The sequence below is a fragment of the Phyllobates terribilis genome, unplaced genomic scaffold, assembly GCF_046119375.1.
Source record: "Phyllobates terribilis strain yellow unplaced genomic scaffold, ASM4611937v1 Scaffold_7__3_contigs__length_470593459, whole genome shotgun sequence".
NCBI classification, from domain to species: Eukaryota; Metazoa; Chordata; class Amphibia; order Anura; family Dendrobatidae; genus Phyllobates; species Phyllobates terribilis.
This window is the reverse complement of record NW_027362767.1, coordinates 191,966,083-191,986,335: the sequence shown is the minus strand read 5'-3', so window position 1 is coordinate 191,986,335 and position 20,253 is coordinate 191,966,083. Positions and strand designations below refer to the sequence as shown.

The window sequence follows — 20,253 nt, the reverse complement described above, 5'->3', positions numbered from 1 at the left end:
GGAGGACGCAGGAGAGTATACAGACATTACAGCAGAGGAGGAGGCAGGAGAGTATACAGACATTACATCAGGGGAGGACGCAGGAGAGTATACAGACATTACAGCACGGGAGGAAACAGGAGAGTACACAGATATTACAGCAGGGGAGGACGCAGGAGAGTATACAGACATTACAGCAGGAGAGTATACAGACATTACAGCAGGGGAGGACGCAGGAGAGTATACAGACATTACAGCAGGGGAGGACGCAGGAGAGTATACAGACATTACAGCAGGGGAGGACGCAGGAGAGTATACAGACATTACAGCCAGGGGAGGATGCAGGAGAGTATACAGACATTACAGCCAGGGGAGGATGCAGGAGAGTATACAGACATTACAGCGGGGGAGGATGCAGGAGAGTATACAGACAATACACCAGGAGAGTATACAGACATTACAGCAGAGGAGGACGCAGGAGAGTATACAGACATTACAGCAGAGGAGGACGCAGGAGAGTATACAGACATTACAGCAGGGGAGGACACAGGAGAGTATACAGACATTACAGCAGGGGAGGACACAGGAGAGTATACAGACATTACAGCAGGGGAGGACGCAGGAGAGTATACAGACATTACAGCAGATGAGGACGCAGGAGAGTATACAGACATTACAGCAGATGAGGACGCAGGAGAGTATACAGACATTACAGCAGATGAGGACGCAGGAGAGTATACAGACATTACAGCAGGGGAGGACGCAGGAGAGTATACAGACATTACAGCAGGGGAGGACGCAGGAGAGTATACAGACATTACAGCAGGAGAGGACACAGGAGAGTATACAGACATTACAGCAGGAGAGTATGCAGACAGGACAGCAGGGGAGGACGCAGGAGAGTATACAGACATTACATCAGGGGAGGGAGCAGGAGAGTATACAGACATTACAGCAGGGGAGGACGCAGTAGAGTATACAGACATTACAGCAGGGGAGGACGCAGGAGAGTATACAATAATATCTACTAAGGTTCTGGCACTCGAATAATGATGGAGAGTCAATTGATGTGTTTCAAACAGGTGGATGCTTTATTAGATTCTCCAAGTTAGAGGTAGCTCGAACAGGTGTCCAACGTTTCAACCCCACCGGGGTTTTCATCAGGGGCTTCAAAGGAGCTTGAAATTGGAGCATAGACATAAATACATACATGAGTATTAGTAAAACAAAAGATACACATGAAAACATATCAAAAAGTAGTGTGTCCCTGTCCGGAAAAAAAGAAAACAACGAAGGAACAAAAAGGAGAAAAATGTACCGTAATACCAGGTTGGACCCTACTTAATCAACAAAAGGAAAGAACTGGAGGGGAACCGGGACTAAGATAGTGATGGCAGTACCTATGTGGTAGAATCCACAGCGTTCCGTGGGATCCTGGAAAATAACGTGGTGTAAACCGGCCTCTTAGGTGCAATTTGCTAGAACAGAAGGGGAATATTAAAATCCACTTCATACCCCAAGGACAGCCATAAGATGGAGACAATTAAAATAGTCGGAGTAATAGCGGCTAACCTTACGGCAATACGATATGGGAGAATTCCCGAGATTCGGAGAGATGGGGTTTATGTCCTAACTTTTATGTGATCCGTGCACCTGTGAAACATATACATGTACATATAGACATATACCCACATGTAAAGAAATACATATATACATATCCATACGTCCCCACACATATATATACTAAAAAGTGGTACTGGAAATACATGGGTAAATAAGTTTTGGGGAGCTGTATGGACAGAGTCTAGGAGGAAGAGGAAGGTGGACTATCAAAGAGAGCGGCACATACCTGCGGGCAAAAAAAGTTATCCCTACAAATGGGGGTATACAGTAAAGTCGTGTATACCTAATGTGATGCTTGGTCCTATTGAAGGAGGTAAGTATTAGTGACAGGCTAAATATTCTAGTTGGTGCCCTGTTAGAAGGGTGTACCGACCTGGGGATGGCTGTATACCAGGGGACCAGTGGATAGTAGTCAGGGTAAAGGTAAGCGTACCTGTAAAGGGGAAAAAAAGAGACCAAAGGATAGGTCTAATGTGGGTAGTGGTAGCGGATGTAGAGACTAACCCAAAGGACATTGGTGAGTCAGTGTCCAGGGCACATACCTGGATAAGGTCTACTGGTCTTCTGGGTCCTGTAGCGGTGGTGGTGTAGTGTTGTGTGCAGTGATATCGCTTAAATAGCGATGTGATATAGTACACTTCCTGTTTCCGGTTATCGGGGGTACAACATCCGGTCCGTGGAATGCAACTTCCGGTTGCGTGGAACGCACCAACGCGCATGCGCATTGTGCGTTATGGTGTGTTGGAACGCAAAATGCGTTCCACCGCCGATAATAATGAATAGAGGGCAAATGTGGGGGTCAAAATGCCCGCAAGTAAAATCATTATTATGTAGATGTACATAGGGAGCAAAAAAAGGGGGATATAATGGAAAAAGGAAGAAGGAGAAAGGGGGAAAAAAGGGACAAAAAAGACAATACTAAAGGAGGGGAAAAGGGATGATACATACAGAAGGGGAAAAAGTAAGAAAGAAAGAAGAAAAGAGAGGACAAGTGAAATCCATATTATTTTTTGTCCCTTTTTTTTTTTCATCTACATAATAATGATTTTACTTGCGGGCATTTTGACCCCCACATTTGCCCTCTATTCATTATTATCGGCGGTGGAACGCATTTTGCGTTCCAACACACCATAACGCACAATGCGCATGCGCGTTGGTGCGTTCCACGCAACCGGAAGTTGCGTTCCACGGACCGGATGTTGTACCCCCGATAACCGGAAACAGGAAGTGTACTATATCACATCGCTATTTAAGCGATATCACTGCACACAACACTACACCACCACCGCTACAGGACCCAGAAGACCAGTAGACCTTATCCAGGTATGTGCCCTGGACACTGACTCACCAATGTCCTTTGGGTTAGTCTCTACATCCGCTACCACTACCCACATTAGACCTATCCTTTGGTCTCTTTTTTTCCCCTTTACAGGTACGCTTACCTTTACCCTGACTACTATCCACTGGTCCCCTGGTATACAGCCATCCCCAGGTCGGTACACCCTTCTAACAGGGCACCAACTAGAATATTTAGCCTGTCACTAATACTTACCTCCTTCAATAGGACCAAGCATCACATTAGGTATACACGACTTTACTGTATACCCCCATTTGTAGGGATAACTTTTTTTGCCCGCAGGTATGTGCCGCTCTCTTTGATAGTCCACCTTCCTCTTCCTCCTAGACTCTGTCCATACAGCTCCCCAAAACTTATTTACCCATGTATTTCCAGTACCACTTTTAAGTATATATATGTGTGGGGACGTATGGATATGTATATATGTATTTCTTTACATGTGGGTATATGTCTATATGTACATGTATATGTTTCACAGGTGCACGGATCACATAAAAGTTAGGACATAAACCCCATCTCTCCGAATCTCGGGAATTCTCCCATATCGTATTGCCGTAAGGTTAGCCGCTATTACTCCGACTATTTTAATTGTCTCCATCTTATGGCTGTCCTTGGGGTATGAAGTGGATTTTAATATTCCCCTTCTGTTCTAGCAAATTGCACCTAAGAGGCCGGTTTACACCACGTTATTTTCCAGGATCCCACGGAACGCTGTGGATTCTACCACATAGGTACTGCCATCACTATCTTAGTCCCAGTTCCCCTCCAGTTCTTTCCTTTTGTTGATTAAGTAGGGTCCAACCTGGTATTACGGTACATTTTTCTCCTTTTTGTTCCTTCGTTGTTTTCTTTTTTTCCCGACAGGGACACACTACTTTTTGATATGTTTTCATGTGTATCTTTTGTTTTACTAATACTCATGTATGTATTTATGTCTATGCTCCAATTTCAAGCTCCTTTGAAGCCCCTGATGAAAACCCCGGTGGGGTTGAAACGTTGGGCACCTGTTCGAGCTACCTCTAACTTGGAGAATCTAATAAAGCATCCACCTGTTTGAAACACATCAATTGACTCTCCATCATTATTCGAGTGCCAGAACCTTAGTAGATATTATTCAGTCTTGTTGAGTTCCTGGCACCTTCACTCCATTGGTTGAGCCTGGACTTTATATATTGTGCAGGAGAGTATACAGACATTACAGCAGGAGAGGACACAGGAGAGTATACAGACATTACAGCAGGAGAGTATGCAGACAGGACAGCAGGGGAGGACGCAGGAGAGTATACAGACAGGACAGCAGGGAAGGACGCAGAAGAGTATACAGACAGGACAGCAAGGGAGGACGCAGGAGAGTATACAGACATTACAGCAGAGGAGGACGCAGGAGAGTATACAGACATTACAGCAGGGGAGGAGGCAGGAGAGTGTACAGACATTACAGCAGAGGAGGACGCAGGAGAGTATACAGACATTACAGCAGGAGAGGACGCAGGAGAGTATACAGACATTACAGCAGGGGAGGACGCATGAGAGTATACAGACATTACAGAAGGAGAGGACGCAGGAGAGTATACAGACATTACAGCAGGGGAGGACGCAGGAGAGTATACAGACATTACAGCAGGAGAGGACGCAGGAGAGTATACAGACATTACAGCAGGGGAGGACGCAGAAGAGTATACAGACATTACAGCAGCGGAGGAAGCAGGAGAGTATACAGACATTACAGCAGGGGAGTATACAGACATTACAGCAGGGGAGGACGCAGGAGAGTATACAGACATTACAGCAGCGGAGGAAGCAGGAGAGTATACAGACATTACAGCAGGGGAGGACGCAGGAGAGTATACAGACATTACAGCAGGGGAGGACGCAGGAGAGTAAACAGACATTACAGCAGGGAACGACGCAGAAGAGTATACAGACATTACAGCAGGAGAGGGCGCAGGAGAGTATACAGACAGGACAGCAGGGGAGGACGCAGGAGAGTATACAGACACTACAGCAGGGGAGGACGCAGGAGAGTATACAGACATTACAGCAGGGGAGGAGGCAGGAGAGTATACAGACATTACAGCAGGGGAGGACGCAGGAGAGTATACAGACATTACAGCAGGGGAGGACGCAGGAGAGTATACAGACATTACAGCAGGGGAGGACGCAGGAGAGTATACAGACATTACAGCAGGGGAGGACGCAGGAGAGTATACAGACATTACAGCAGCGGAGGAAGCAGGAGAGTATACAGACATTACAGCAGGGGAGGATGCAGAAGAGTATACAGACATTACAGCAGAGGAGGACGCAGGAGAGTATACAGACATTACAGCAGGGGAGGACGCAGGAGAGTATACAGACATTACAGCAGCGGAGGAAGCAGGAGAGTATACAGACATTACAGCAGGGGAGGACGCAGGAGAGTATACAGACATTACAGCAGGGGAGGGAGCAGGAGAGTATACAGACATTACAGCAGGAGAGGGCGCAGGAGAGTATACAGACATTACAGCAGGGGAGGACGCAGGACAGTATACAGACATTACAGCAGGGGAGGACGCAGGAGAGTATACAGACATTACAGCAGGAGAGGGCGCAGGAGAGTATACAGACATTACAGCAGGAGAGGGCGCAGGAGAGTATACAGACATTACAGCAGGAGAGGGCGCAGGAGAGTATACAGACATTACAGCAGGGGAGGACGCAGGAGAGTATACAGACATTACAGCCGGGGAGGACGCAGGGGAGTAAACAGACATTACAGCAGGGGAGGACGCAGGAGAGTATACAGACATTACAGCACAGGAGGACGCAGGAGAGTATACAGACATGACAGCAGGGGAGGACGCAGGAGAGGATACAGACATTACAGCAGGGGAGGAGGCAGGAGAGTATACAGACATTATAGCAGGGGAGGACGCAGGAGAGGATACAGACATTACAGCAGGGGAGGAGGCAGGAGAGTATACAGACAGGACAGCAGGGGAGGACGCAGGAGAGTATACAGACAATACAGCAGGGGAGGACGCAGGAGAGTATACAGACATTACAGCAGGGAACGACGCAGAAGAGTATACAGACATTACAGCAGGAGAGGGCGCAGGAGAGTATACAGACAGGACAGCAGGGGAGGACGCAGGAGAGTATACAGACACTACAGCAGTGGAGGACGCAGGAGAGTATACAGACATTACAGCAGGGGAGGAGGCAGGAGAGTATACAGACATTACAGCAGGGGAGGACGCAGGAGAGTATACAGACATTACAGCAGGGGAGGACGCAGGAGAGTAAAGAGAGATTACAGCAGGGGAGGACGCAGGAGAGCATACAGATATTACAGCAGGGGAGGACGCAAGAGAGTATACAGACATTACAGCAGGGGAGGACGCAATAGAGAATACAGACATTACAGCAGGGGAGGACGCAGGAGAGTATACAGACATTACAGCAGATGAGGACGCAGGAGAGCATACAGACATTACAGCAGAGGAGGACGCAGGAGAGTATACAGACATTACAGCCGGGGAGGAGGCAGGAGAGTATACAGACATTACAGCAGGGGAGGAGGCAGGAGAGTATACAGACATTACAGCAGGGGAGGAGGCAGGAGAGTATACAGACATTACAGCAGGGGAGGAGGCAGGAGAGTATACAGACATTACAGCAGGGGAGGACGCAGGAGAGTATACAGACATTACAGCAGGGGAGGACGCAGGAGAGTATACAGACATTACAGCAGAGGAGGAGGCAGGAGAGTATACAGACATTACAGCAGAGGAGGAGGCAGGAGAGTATACAGACATTACAGCACGGGAGGAAACAGGAGAGTATACAGACATTACAGCACGGGAGGACGCAGGAGAGTATACAGACATTACAGCAGGAGAGTATACAGACATTACAGCAGGGGAGGACGCAGGAGAGTATACAGACATTACAGCAGGGGAGGGAGCAGGAGAGTATACAGACATTACAGCAGGGGAGGGAGCAGGAGAGTATACAGACATTACAGCAGGAGAGGGCGCAGGAGAGTATACAGACATTACAGCAGGGGAGGACGCAGGAGAGTATACAGACATTACAGCAGGGGAGGACGCAGGAGAGTATACAGACATTACAGCCGGGGAGGACGCAGGAGAGTATACAGACATTACAGCAGGGGAGGACGCAGGAGAGTATACAGACATTACAGCAGGGGAGGACGCAGGAGAGTATACAGACATTACAGCAGAGGAGGACACAGGAGAGGATACAGACATTACAGCAGGGGAGGACGCAGGAGAGTATACAGACATTACAGCAGGGGAGGAGGCAGGAGAGTATACAGACATTACAGCAGGGGAGGACGCAGGAGAGTATACAGACATTACAGCAGGGGGGGACGCAGGAGAGTATACAGACATTACAGCAGAGGAGGCAGGAGAGTATACAGACATTACAGCAGAGGAGGAGGCAGGAGAGTATACAGACATTACAGCACGGGAGGAAACAGGAGAGTATACAGATATTACAGCAGGGGAGGACGCAGGAGAGTATACAGACATTACAGCAGGGGAGGATGCAGGAGAGTATACAGACATTACAGCAGGGGAGGACGCAGGAGAGTATACAGACATTACAGCAGGGGAGGGAGCAGGAGAGTATACAGACATTACAGCAGGGGAGGGAGCAGGAGAGTATACAGACATTACAGCAGGAGAGGGCGCAGGAGAGTATACAGACATTACAGCAGGGGAGGACGCAGGAGAGTATACAGACATTACAGCCAGGGGAGGATGCAGGAGAGTATACAGACATTACAGCGGGGGAGGATGCAGGAGAGTATACAGACAATACACCAGGAGAGTATACAGACATTACAGCAGAGGAGGACGCAGGAGAGTATACAGACATTACAGCAGGGGAGGACACAGGAGAGTATACAGACATTACAGCAGGGGAGGACACAGGAGAGTATACAGACATTACAGCAGGGGAGGACGCAGGAGAGTATACAGACATTACAGCAGATGAGGACGCAGGAGAGTATACAGACAATACAGCAGGGGAGGACGCAGGAGAGTATACAGACATTACAGCAGGGGAGGACGCAATAGAGAATACAGACATTACAGCAGGGGAGGACGCAGGAGAGTATACAGACATTACAGCAGATGAGGACGCAGGAGAGTATACAGACATTACAGCAGGGGAGGACGCAGGAGAGTATACAGACATTACAGCAGGGGAGGACGCAGGAGAGTATACAGACATTACAGCAGAGGAGGACACAGGAGAGTATACAGACATTACAGCCGGGGAGGAGGCAGGAGAGTATACAGACATTACAGCAGGGGAGGAGGCAGGAGAGTATACAGACATTACAGCAGGGGAGGAGGCAGGAGAGTATACAGACATTACAGCAGGGGAGGACGCAGGAGAGTATACAGACATTACAGCAGGGGAGGACGCAGGAGAGTATACAGACATTACAGCAGAGGAGGAGGCAGGAGAGTATACAGACATTACAGCAGAGGAGGAGGCAGGAGAGTATACAGACATTACAGCAGGGGAGGACGCAGGAGAGTATACAGACATTACAGCAGGGGAGGACGCAGGAGAGTATACAGACATTACAGCCAGGGGAGGACGCAGGAGAGTATACAGACATTACAGCGGGGGAGGATGCAGGAGAGTATACAGACAATACACCAGGAGAGTATACAGACATTACAGCAGAGGAGGACGCAGGAGGGTATACAGACATTACAGCAGGGGAGGACACAGGAGAGTATACAGACATTACAGCAGGGGAGGACACAGGAGAGTATACAGACATTACAGCAGGGGAGGACGCAGGAGAGTATACAGACATTACAGCAGGGGAGGGAGCAGGAGAGTATACAGACATTACAGCAGGGGAGGGAGCAGGAGAGTATACAGACATTACAGCAGGAGAGGGCGCAGGAGAGTATACAGACATTACAGCAGGGGAGGGCGCAGGAGAGTATACAGACATTACAGCAGGGGAGGACGCAGGAGAGTATACAGACATTACAGCCGGGGAGGACGCAGGAGAGTATACAGACATTACAGCAGGGGAGGACGCAGGAGAGTATACAGACATTACAGCACGGGAGGACGCAGGAGAGTATACAGACATTACAGCAGAGGAGGACACAGGAGAGGATACAGACATTACAGCAGGGGAGGACGCAGGAGAGTATACAGACATTACAGCAGGGGAGGACGCAGGAGAGTATACAGACATTACAGCAGGGGAGGATGCAGGAGAGTATACAGACATTACAGCAGGGGAGGATGCAGGAGAGTATACAGACATTACAGCAGGGGAGGATGCAGGAGAGTATACAGACATTACAGCAGGGGAGAACTCAGGAGAGTATACAGACATTACAGCAGGGGAGGAAGCAGGAGAGTATACAGACATTACAGCAGGGAAGGACGCAGGAGAGTATACAGACATTACAGCAGGAGAGGGCGCAGGAGAGTATACAGACAGGACAGCAGGGGAGGACGCAGGAGAGTATACAGACAATACAGCAGTGGAGGACGCAGGAGAGTATACAGACATAACAGCAGGGGAGGAGGCAGGAGAGTATACAGACATTACAGCAGGGGAGGACGCAGAAGAGGATACAGACATTACAGCAGGGGAGGACGCAGGAGAGCATACAGATATTACAGCTGGGGAGGACGCAAGAGAGTATACAGACATTACAGCAGGGGAGGACACAGGAGAGTGTACAGACATTACAGCAGGGGAGGACGCAGAAGAGGATACAGACATTACAGCAGGGGAGGACGCAGGAGAGTATACAGACATTACAGCAGGGGAGGACGCAGGAGAGTATACAGACATTACAGCAGGGGAGGACGCAGGAGAGTATACAGACATTACAGCCAGGGGAGGACGCAGGAGAGTATACAGACATTACAGCCAGGGGAGGACGCAGGAGAGTATACAGACATTACAGCCAGGGGAGGATGCAGGAGAGTATACAGACATTACAGCGGGGGAGGATGCAGGAGAGTATACAGACATTACAGCAGGGGAGGACGCAGGAGAGTATACAGACATTACAGCAGGGGAGGACGCAGAAGAGGATACAGACATTACAGCAGGGGAGGACACAGGAGAGTATACAGACATTACAGCAGGGGAGGACACAGGAGAGTATACAGACAATACAGCAGTGGAGGACGCAGGAGAGTATACAGACATTACAGCAGGGGAGGACACAGGAGTATACAGACATTACAGCCGGGGAGGACGCAGGAGAGTATACAGACATTAGAGCAGGGGAGGAGGCAGGAGAGTATACAGACATTACAGCAGGGGAGGACGCAGGAGAGTATACAGACATTACAGCAGGGGAGGACGCAGGAGAGTATACAGACATTACAGCCAGGGGAGGACGCAGGAGAGTATACAGACATTACAGCCAGGGGAGGACGCAGGAGAGTATACAGACATTACAGCCAGGGGAGGATGCAGGAGAGTATACAGACATTACAGCGGGGGAGGATGCAGGAGAGTATACAGACATTACAGCAGGGGAGGACGCAGGAGAGTATACAGACATTACAGCAGGGGAGGACGCAGAAGAGGATACAGACATTACAGCAGGGGAGGACACAGGAGAGTATACAGACATTACAGCAGGGGAGGACACAGGAGAGTATACAGACAATACAGCAGTGGAGGACGCAGGAGAGTATACAGACATTACAGCAGGGGAGGAGGCAGGAGAGTATACAGACATTACAGCAGGGGAGGAGGCAGGAGAGTATACAGACATTACAGCAGGGGAGGACGCAGAAGAGGATACAGACATTACAGCAGGGGAGGAGGCAGGAGAGTATACAGACAGGACAGCAGGGGAGGACGCAGGAGAGTATACAGACATTACAGCAGGGGAGGACGCAGGAGAGTATACAGACATTACAGCAGGGAAGGACGCAGGAGAGTATACAGACATTACAGCAGGAGAGGAGGCAGGAGAGTATACAGACATTACAGCAGGGGAGGACGCAGAAGAGGATACAGACATTACAGCAGGGGAGGACGCAGGAGAGTAAACAGATTACAGCAGGGGAGGACGCAGGAGAGCATACAGATATTACAGCAGGGGAGGACGCAAGAGAGTATACAGACAATTCAGCAGGGGAGGAAGCAATAGAGAATACAGACATTACAGCAGATGAGGACGCAGGAGAGTATACAGACATTACAGCAGGGGAGGACGCAGGAGAGTATACAGACATTACAGCAGGGGAGGACGCAGAAGAGTATACAGACATTACAGCAGAGGAGGACACAGGAGAGTATACAGACATTACAGCAGAGGAGGACACAGGAGTATACAGACATTACAGCCGGGGAGGACGCAGGAGAGTATACAGACATTAGAGCAGGGGAGGAGGCAGGAGAGTATACAGACATTACAGCAGGGGAGGACGCAGGAGAGTATACAGACATTACAGCAGGGGAGGACACAGGAGAGTATACAGACATTACAGCAGGAGAGTATACAGACATTACAGCAGGGGAGGACGCAGGAGAGCATACAGACATAACAGCAGGGGAGGACGCAGGAGAGTATACAGACATTACAGCCAGGGGAGGATGCAGGAGAGTATACAGACATTACAGCGGGGGAGGATGCAGGAGAGTATACAGACATTACAGCAGGGGAGGACGCAGGAGAGTATACAGACATTACAGCCAGGGGAGGATGCAGGAGAGTATACAGACATTATAGCAGGGGAGGACGCAGGAGAATATACAGACGTTACAGCAGGAGAGGACGCATGAGAGTATACAGACATTACAGCAGGGGAGGACGCAGGAGAGTATACAGACATTACAGCAGAGGAGGACGCAGGAGAGTATACAGACATTACAGCAGGGGAGGAAGCAGGAGAGTATATAGACATTACAGCAGAGGATCACAGCTGATTGTTTTACAGCCAGCCAGTGAAATGTTTTACCTCACAGAAATAATCAGCTGTGATCCCCTGCTGTAATGTCTGTATACTCTCCTGCGTCCTCCCCTGCTGTAATGTCTGTATACTCTCCTGCGTCCTCCCCTGCTGTAATGTCTGTATACTCTCCTGCGTCCTCCCCTGCTGTAATGTCTGTATACTCTCCTGCGTCCTCCCCTGCTGTAATGTCTGTATACTCTCCTGCGTCCTCCCCTGCTGTAATGTCTGTATACTCTCCTGCGTCCTCCCCTGCTGTAATGTCTGTATACTCTCCTGCGTCCTCCCCTGCTGTAATGTCTATATACTCTCCTGTGTCCTCCCCTGTTGTAATGTCTGTATACTCTCCTGCTTCCTCCCCGGCTGTAATGTCTGTATACTCTCCTGCTTCCTCCCCGGCTGTAATGTCTGTATACTCTGCTGCGTCCTCCACTGCTGTAATGTCTGTATACTCTCCTGCGTCCTACCCTGCTGTAATATCTGTATACTCTCCTGTTTCCTCCCCTGCTGTAATATCTGTATACTCTCCTGCGTCCTCCCCTGCTGTAATATCTGTATACTCTCCTGCGTCCTCCCCTGCTGTAATATCTGTATACTCTCCTGCGTCCTCCCCTGCTGTAATATCTGTATACTCTCCTGCGTCCTCCCCTGCTGTAATATCTGTATACTCTCCTGCGTCCTCCCCTGCTGTAATATCTGTATACTCTCCTGCGTCCTCCCCTGCTGTAATATCTGTATACTCTCCTGCGTCCTCCCCTGCTGTAATATCTGTATACTCTTCTGCGTCCTCCACTGCTGTAATGTCTGTATACTCTCCTGCGTCCTCCCCTGCTGTAATATCTGTATACTCTCCTGCGTCCTCCCCTGCTGTAATATCTGTATACTCTCCTGCTGTAATATCTGTATACTCTTCTGTGTCCTCCCCTGCTGTAATGTCTGTATACTCTCCTGCGTCCTCCCCTGCTGTAATATCTGTATACTCTCCTGCTGTAATATCTGTATACTCTTCTGTGTCCTCCCCTGCTGTAATGTCTGTATACTTTCCTGTGTCCTCCCCAGCTCTAATGTCTCTATACTCTCCTGCGTCCTCCCCTGCTTTAATGTCTGTATACTCTCCTGCGTCCTCCACTGCTTTAATGTCTGTATACTCTCCTGCGTCCTCACCTGCTATCATGTTTGTATACTCTCCTGCGTCCTCCCCGGCTGTAATGTCTGTATACTCTCCTGCGTCCTCCCCGGCTGTAATGTCTGTATACTCTCCTGCGTCCTCCCCGGCTGTAATGTCTGTATACTCTCCTGCGTCCTCCCCGGCTGTAATGTCTGTATACTCTCCTGCGTCTTCCCCTGCTGTAATGTCTGTATACTCTCCTGCGTCCTCCCCTGCTGTAATGTCTGTATACTCTCCTGCGTCCTCCCCTGCTGTAATGTCTGTATACTCTCCTGCGTCCTCCCCTGCTGTAATGTCTGTATACTCTCCTGCGTCCTCCCCTGCTGTAATATCTGTATACTCTCCTGCTGTAATATCTGTATACTCTCCTGCTGTAATATCTGTATACTATCCTGCTGTAATGTCTGTATACTCTCCTGCGTCCTCCCCTGCTGTAATGTCTGTATACTCTCCTGCGTCCTCCCCTGCTGTAATATCTGTATACTCTCCTGCTGTAATATCTGTATACTCTCCTGCTGTAATATCTGTATACTATCCTGCTGTAATGTCTGTATACTCTCCTGTGTCCTCCCCTGCTGTAATGTCTGTATACTCTCCTGCGTCCTCCCCTGCTGTAATGTCTGTATACTCTCCTGCGTCCTCCCCTGCTGTAATGTCTGTATACTCTCCTGCCTCCTCCCCTGCTGTAATGTCTGTATACTCTCCTGCCTCCTCCCCTGCTGTAATGTCTGTATACTCTCCTGCCTCCTCCCCTGCTGTAATGTCTGTATACTCTCCTGCCTCCTCCCCTGCTGTAATGTCTGTATACTCTCCTGCCTCCTCCCCTGCTGTAATGTCTGTATACTCTCCTGCGTCCTCCCCTGATGTAATGTCTGTATACTCTCCTGCGTCCTCCCCTGATGTAATGTCTGTATACTCTCCTGCGTCCTCCCCTGATGTAATGTCTGTATACTCTCCTGCGTCCTCCCCTGATGTAATGTCTGTATACTCTCCTGCGTCCTCCCCTGCTGTAATGTCTGTATACTCTCCTGCGTCCTCCCCTTATGTAATGTCTGTATACTGTCCTGCGTCCTCCCCTGCTGTAATGTCTGTATACTCTCCTGCGTCCTCCCCTGATGTAATGTCTGTATACTCTTTTGCGTCCTCCCCTGCCCAGGAGCTTTGGTATGATCAGACCATGTCCCTGTACGGTCAGACACTGCCATTACACAGTACACAGCAGGGGACATTTGGATTATCTCAGCACAGGAACATTTTATTTAAACACATCCAATTGTGGAAGTTGTTAATATTCCAAGATCTATGGATTAAAATTAACTTTTCTTCATGGGAAAACCCCTTTAATGGCCGCACAGACATTACATAGTGACGAGTTTGCTGAAGCCTTGTGTGAGGGGACTTTTTGGCACAACCAGGGGCGGCAATTTTCCCAAAGTGTGCTTCAAAACTGAAGAGAGTCAGTTGTGCCCTGCCGGGGAGGTAGGGGAGCTGGTCAATAAACCCTAATTTGAGACCTTCCTAATACGCCACAGTGTGTTGGGACTTTAACCTTGATAACGACCATTATCTGTAATTTTGTGGCACTTGGAACAGAGTTTTCACCCCGAACCATTGAAAATCTACAGTGCAGGACTCCAGCTCCGGCAGGTCAGTTCTCCTGGATGGCAGACAAGGTCAGGAACCCATAGAGAAGGCTGCAGCATTTATTACTGCTCCTGTCTGCTCCTCTGCCGGCTGCAGCATTTATTACTGCTCCTGTCTGCTCCTCTGCCGGCTGCAGCATTTATTACTGCTCCTGTCTGCTCCTCTGCCGGCTGCAGCATTTATTACTGCTCCTGTCTGCTCCTCTGCCGGCTGCAGCATTTATTACTGCTCCTGTCTGCTCCTCTGCAGTGTTTATTACCGCTCCTGTCTGCTCCTCTGCCTGCTGCAGCGTTTATTACCGCTCCTTTCTGCTCCTCTGCAGCATTTATTACCGCTCCTGTCTGCTCCTCTGCCTGCTGCAGCATTTATTTCTGCTCCTGTCTGCTCCTCTGCCGGCTGCAGCATTTATTACTGCTCCTTTCTGCTCCTCTGCAGCATTTATTACCGCTCCTGTCTGCTGCACTGCAGCATTAATTACAGCTCCTGTTTGCTCCTCTGCCGGCTGTAGCGTTTATTACCGTCCCTGTCTGCTCCCCTGCCGGCTGCAGCGTCTATTACCCGATCCTGTCTGCTCCTTTGCAGGCTGCAGCGTTTATTACCGCTCCTTTCTGCTCCTCTGCAGCATTTATTACCGGTCCTGTCTGCTCCTCTGCCGGGTGCAGCATTTATTACCGCTCCTGTCTGCTCCTCTGCAGCGTTTATTACCGCTCCTGTCTGCTCCTCTGCAGCGTTTATTACCGCTCCTGTCTGCTCCTCTGCAGCGTTTATTACCGCTCCTGTCTGCTCCTCTGCAGCGTTTATTACCGCTCCTGTCTGCTCCTCTGCAGCGTTTATTACCGCTCCTGTCTGCTCCTCTGCAGCGTTTATTACCGCTCCTGTCTGCTCCTCTGCAGCGTTTATTACCGCTCCTGTCTGCTCCTCTGCAGCGTTTATTACCGCTCCTGTCTGCTCCTCTGCAGCGTTTATTACCGCTCCTGTCTGCTCCTCTGCAGCGTTTATTACCGCTCCTGTCTGCTCCTCTGCAGCGATTATTACCGCTCCTGTCTGCTCCTCTGCAGCGTTTATTACCGCTCCTGTCTGCTCCTCTGCCGCGTTTATTACCGCTCCTGTCTGCTCCTCTGCCAGCTGCAGCGTTTATTACCGCTCCTGTCTGCTCCTCTGCCGGCTGCAGCGTTTATTACCGCTCCTGTCTGCTCCTCTGCCAGCTGCATGTGGTCTGTGAGATGTATAGTGAATAGATGTGCTGACACTGCCGACGCTTCTATATCACCTGTAAGACCCCGATCAGCCCGGCCCACCCCTTCCGTCACTGCTGGGGGCTATTTTACCCTTTTATGGATGCTTTTTCTATATTTATGATGCAAACAAATTTATATAAATTAGGGTGCAATTAATATGTACCCCAAAACAGAGCTAAAAAAAAACAAGCCCAGCACAACCACGTCATCAGAAATATAAAAGTTATGGCTGCGGAAAGTTGCGAGGCAAGAAAAAAATCCTGAAGTGTGAACAGGGAGAACAGGGCAGAATGTGCATGTACAATGGTCGCTGACAGACGGATGATGCCATGTTACCCACCAGCCCTCCGTGCAGATTCAGGGCCTTCATTAGATGAGTGGGGTCAGCAGACGCCCCTGCGGGGGCTCATAATCAGATATGAGATTTTACACTTCTAAAGAAGCAATCACATGTAGAGGTGTCACCGGTGCAGACTGTACCTCTCTGTGCCGGTCCCGGTCTCTCGACTTCTCTCGCACCCAGTCAATAGTGTTAAAGTCCTCATACGTCCCAACTCCTGGTACCTCCAAGAAGTCCATGACATTGCCGGTGCCGTGTACGCCATTCCCGTTATACGTGGGAAATCCTAGAAGCAGATGAAAGTCTACAGTTTACGCACATTCATATGGTCAGGTAAGCTTAAAGGGGACATCCTGTACTGGACAAGCCCTCGCGTAATCACTGCAAAGCCCCATATAAAGTCCAGCTCGGGAGCAGCACTGCCCGACATGGCGGCTCTGCTATGACCAGCGGGTCACAAGACATTACTGTGTCAGGTCACCTGTCAGGAGCAGCAGCAGTGCCGATATCCCGGGACGCCGCTGCTCCGGGGTAAGGGCAAGATTGTGCTCAGCTTATAGTGGACCCTGAAGTGATGAAGCGACGGAGTCCTGATAAAGGACAAGTGTCCTGGCTGCAGCAGCGCCATCACATCAACAGGACACATCACATCGACAGCACACATCACAGCTGCAGACAGTCACAGAGCTCAGCGGCTTGTGCCATCTGCAGGGGTAGAGCCGCCGGGCTCAGTGATTGGCTGCAGTCGATGCGACACAAAGGAGTGGTGGAGGGCCGGCACTTAGAGCGGGTGGCTACCATCAGCCTTTGTCATTTTACATGAAATAAGTTTTAGAGAACCACTTTGCTAAAAGTGGAAAACCCCTTTAAAGGAGAAGCGCATCTTTACACCGGGTTTTTTGTGTTGTTCATTTGATTTCTAAATGCAAAGTTAAATGCCGTTTATCACCCCCAAACCCAAATAACCTCTCAGAAAGGGGACTTGGACCCTAGAAAAGCCATACTTGTAGTACAGATGTCAAGGGCTTGATTTTACAGAAAAATTGTGTTATTACATATGTTATTAGGGAGCGCTCAGTGCACCTGCGGCACGGCCAAAGGCTCGGGGCGCCCGCGGCACGGCCAAAGGCTCGGGGCGCCCGCGGCACGGCCAAAGGCTCGGGGCGCCCGCGGCACGGCCAAAGGCTCGGGGCGCCCGCGGCACGGCCAAAGGCTCAGTGCACCTGCGGCACGGCCAAATGCTCGGGGCGCCCGCGGCACGGCCAAAGGCCCAGGGCTCAGGTCCGACCCTCAATTACCATCCTCCACACCGTGTTATGTTGAGTGACAATACTTTACAGCGCTGTTCAAAACGAACCCCCGACCCTGCAGGAGCACACACAGTGTCCGTGCCGGTGTGCTCTGATGCCTCTCTCCAGTCTGCAGAGGTCGCCCGCTGCACAGATAACACAGTAGTGGGCGAGCGATGCTGACAGCAGAGTGGGATGGGAGCATGCACACACTGACGCTGCGTGTGAGCGGTGGCCTCTGCAGTGTTAGTGCTGGCACACTCTCACCCCCCTCTCCTATCAGCCTCCCACTACTGTGCTATCCTGTGTGCGGCCTCTGCAGACAGGAGAGAGGCATCAGAGCGCGCCTGCCCTGACACCGGCTGCCCTTTGCTCCTGCCTGTGTGCAGTGCCAACACATCGAATAAAAGATCTTTTTTTTTTTTTTTAACCTGAGAAGGGCTATGAAGTGTAGGGTACTGAGGGGGTGCGCAGAGTGGGACACAGCCCGTACGCCCCCACATCTGTGCGCCCATACTGTAAGGAATAGATATAGGCGCCGATTTCTACAAAGCGTTTGCAGAAAGCAGCGGAGAGCCTGAAGATCTGTGCGCTCCGCTGTCCTCACTCCAGATACTTAATAACCACTACCGGCAGCAAAATAACCTGCAGAGTGTGAACAAAACATTACACAACTTCTCACAGCAGTCACTGGCATCCGGCAGACCACCGACACCATTTCTGGGGGGGGATAACACTTTTTCCCCCATTATGGGCTTTATGCTGGGGACTCGCATTAACTAGTTTTCTTCTATAACCAATAGAAGCTGTAAGATGAATTAGACACCTGAAAGTGAATCTGTCAGTGGGATCGTCCCTCCGGAGCCGTCTATATGGGCACATACGTTACATATAGATCACTGCAGCATCACGCAGGTGACATCTCCGGTACTTCATCCTCCATTACAATCTGACCCTGAACTCCGCTGACTTACTTCTAACAGAGCCTCTAATAAATTGGAACAGTAGTGTATCCCCCAGTGCATAGCTTATTACAGAATAATAGGAGCCGCAGTGTCCATGTACATAAATGTCATACAGTGGCCTGCAAAAGTATTCACCCCCCCCCCCCTCAACATTTTTTGTATTTTGCTTCCTCACAACCTGGAATTTCACTGTTATTTTTGAGGGTCTGCATCACTTCATGTAAAGAACGTGCAGACAACTGTGAACATTTGGTTTTCTTTTTATTGTGAAGCAAACAACAAATAGGAGAAAATAACTGAAAACTTCAGTGTGCATAACTATTCACCCCCCTAAGGTCAGTACTTTGTGGAGCCTCCTTTTGCGGTAATTACAGCTGCAGTCTCTTTGGATGAGTCGCTATGTTGCTTTCCACATCTTGCCCCTGGGATTTTTGCCCATTCCTCAAATCAAAACTGCTCCAACTCCTTCAAGTAGAGGTTTCCTTTGGTGAACATCAATCTTCACGTCTGACCACAAATTCTCCATTGGATTAAGGTCTGAGCTGTGACTCGGCCACGCCAGAACATTAACACGTTTCACCTTACACCACTCGAGTGTATATTTAGCAGTATGCTTTGGGTCTTTGTCTTGTTGGAAGGGGAACCTCCGTCCCAGTCTCCAATCACTGACAAACTGAAACAGGTTTTGGTCAAGAACATCCCTGTATTTCGCACCATCCATCTTCCTGTCGACTCGGATCATTTTCCCTGTTCCTGCTGCCGAAAAACATCCCCACAACATGATACTGCCACCACCACGTTTCACTGTCGGGATGGTGTTCTTGGTGTGATGAGCAGTGTTGGTTTGGCTCCAGACATGGCATTTACCTTGGTGGCCAAAAAAAACTCAATTTTGGTCTCATCTGACCACAGAACCTTCCTCCATACATTTGGGGAGTGTCTCATGTCTTTTGGCAAACTCAAAATAAGCCTTCCATAAAGTCCACCTCTATGGAGTGTACGGCTTATTGTGGTCGTATGGACAGATACTCCAGTCTCTGCTTGGGAACTCTGCAGTTCCTTCAGGGTTACCTTTGGTCTCTGTGCTGCCTCTCTGATTAATGCCCTTCTTGCCCAGGCTGAGAGTTTTTGTACTTTGCAAAAATAAATATTGTTTGGTAGACAAATAATGGATGTATATACTGCTACCAAAATTTACACAATCATGGTGCCATGATACTTACAAATAAGTTTTTGTGTTGGTATATGTCTGGAGGTCTCCTTTGAAAGGAACAGTCCATGATTGTGTAAATTTTAGTAGCAGTATATACATCCATTATTTGTCTCCCAACAATATTTATTTTTGCAAAGTACAAATTTCATACCTTTATGTTGTAATTTTAAAAATAATATACTGAATATAGTCTTTTTTCCTGGATACAGAGAGGGACATTTGTCTAAATAATTTCTGGCACTGTACATTTGGAATATATTGTAAACTACTTATTTATTAAGGTACTTTATATCTTTATATAATATTTTTGTTCTAAAGTACTGTGCATAATATTATTGAGCGCACTTTATATCTATGGGAATATCACAGTTTTTGTTATAGCTATTTATTTGGGACTGATGCAATACTAGCATTTCTATAGATACTTCCAATAGGTAAATAACACTATATGTGAT

The 20,253-nt window shown here is 49.1% G+C and overlaps 1 protein-coding gene across 4 annotated transcripts in view; it reads right to left on the bottom strand.

Annotated features, from left to right (window-relative positions):
* The window catches only part of LOC141154142 (H(+)/Cl(-) exchange transporter 5), a 141,463-nt gene that overhangs the window by 76,508 nt on the left and 44,702 nt on the right, over window positions 1–20,253 (bottom strand). For all 4 annotated transcript variants that reach the window (XM_073639637.1, XM_073639636.1, XM_073639635.1 and 1 more), the window contains one exon: window positions 16,472–16,617. In XM_073639637.1, the coding sequence (XP_073495738.1) occupies window positions 16,472–16,617 (146 nt within the window). The remainder of the gene's footprint in view (window positions 1–16,471; window positions 16,618–20,253) is intronic.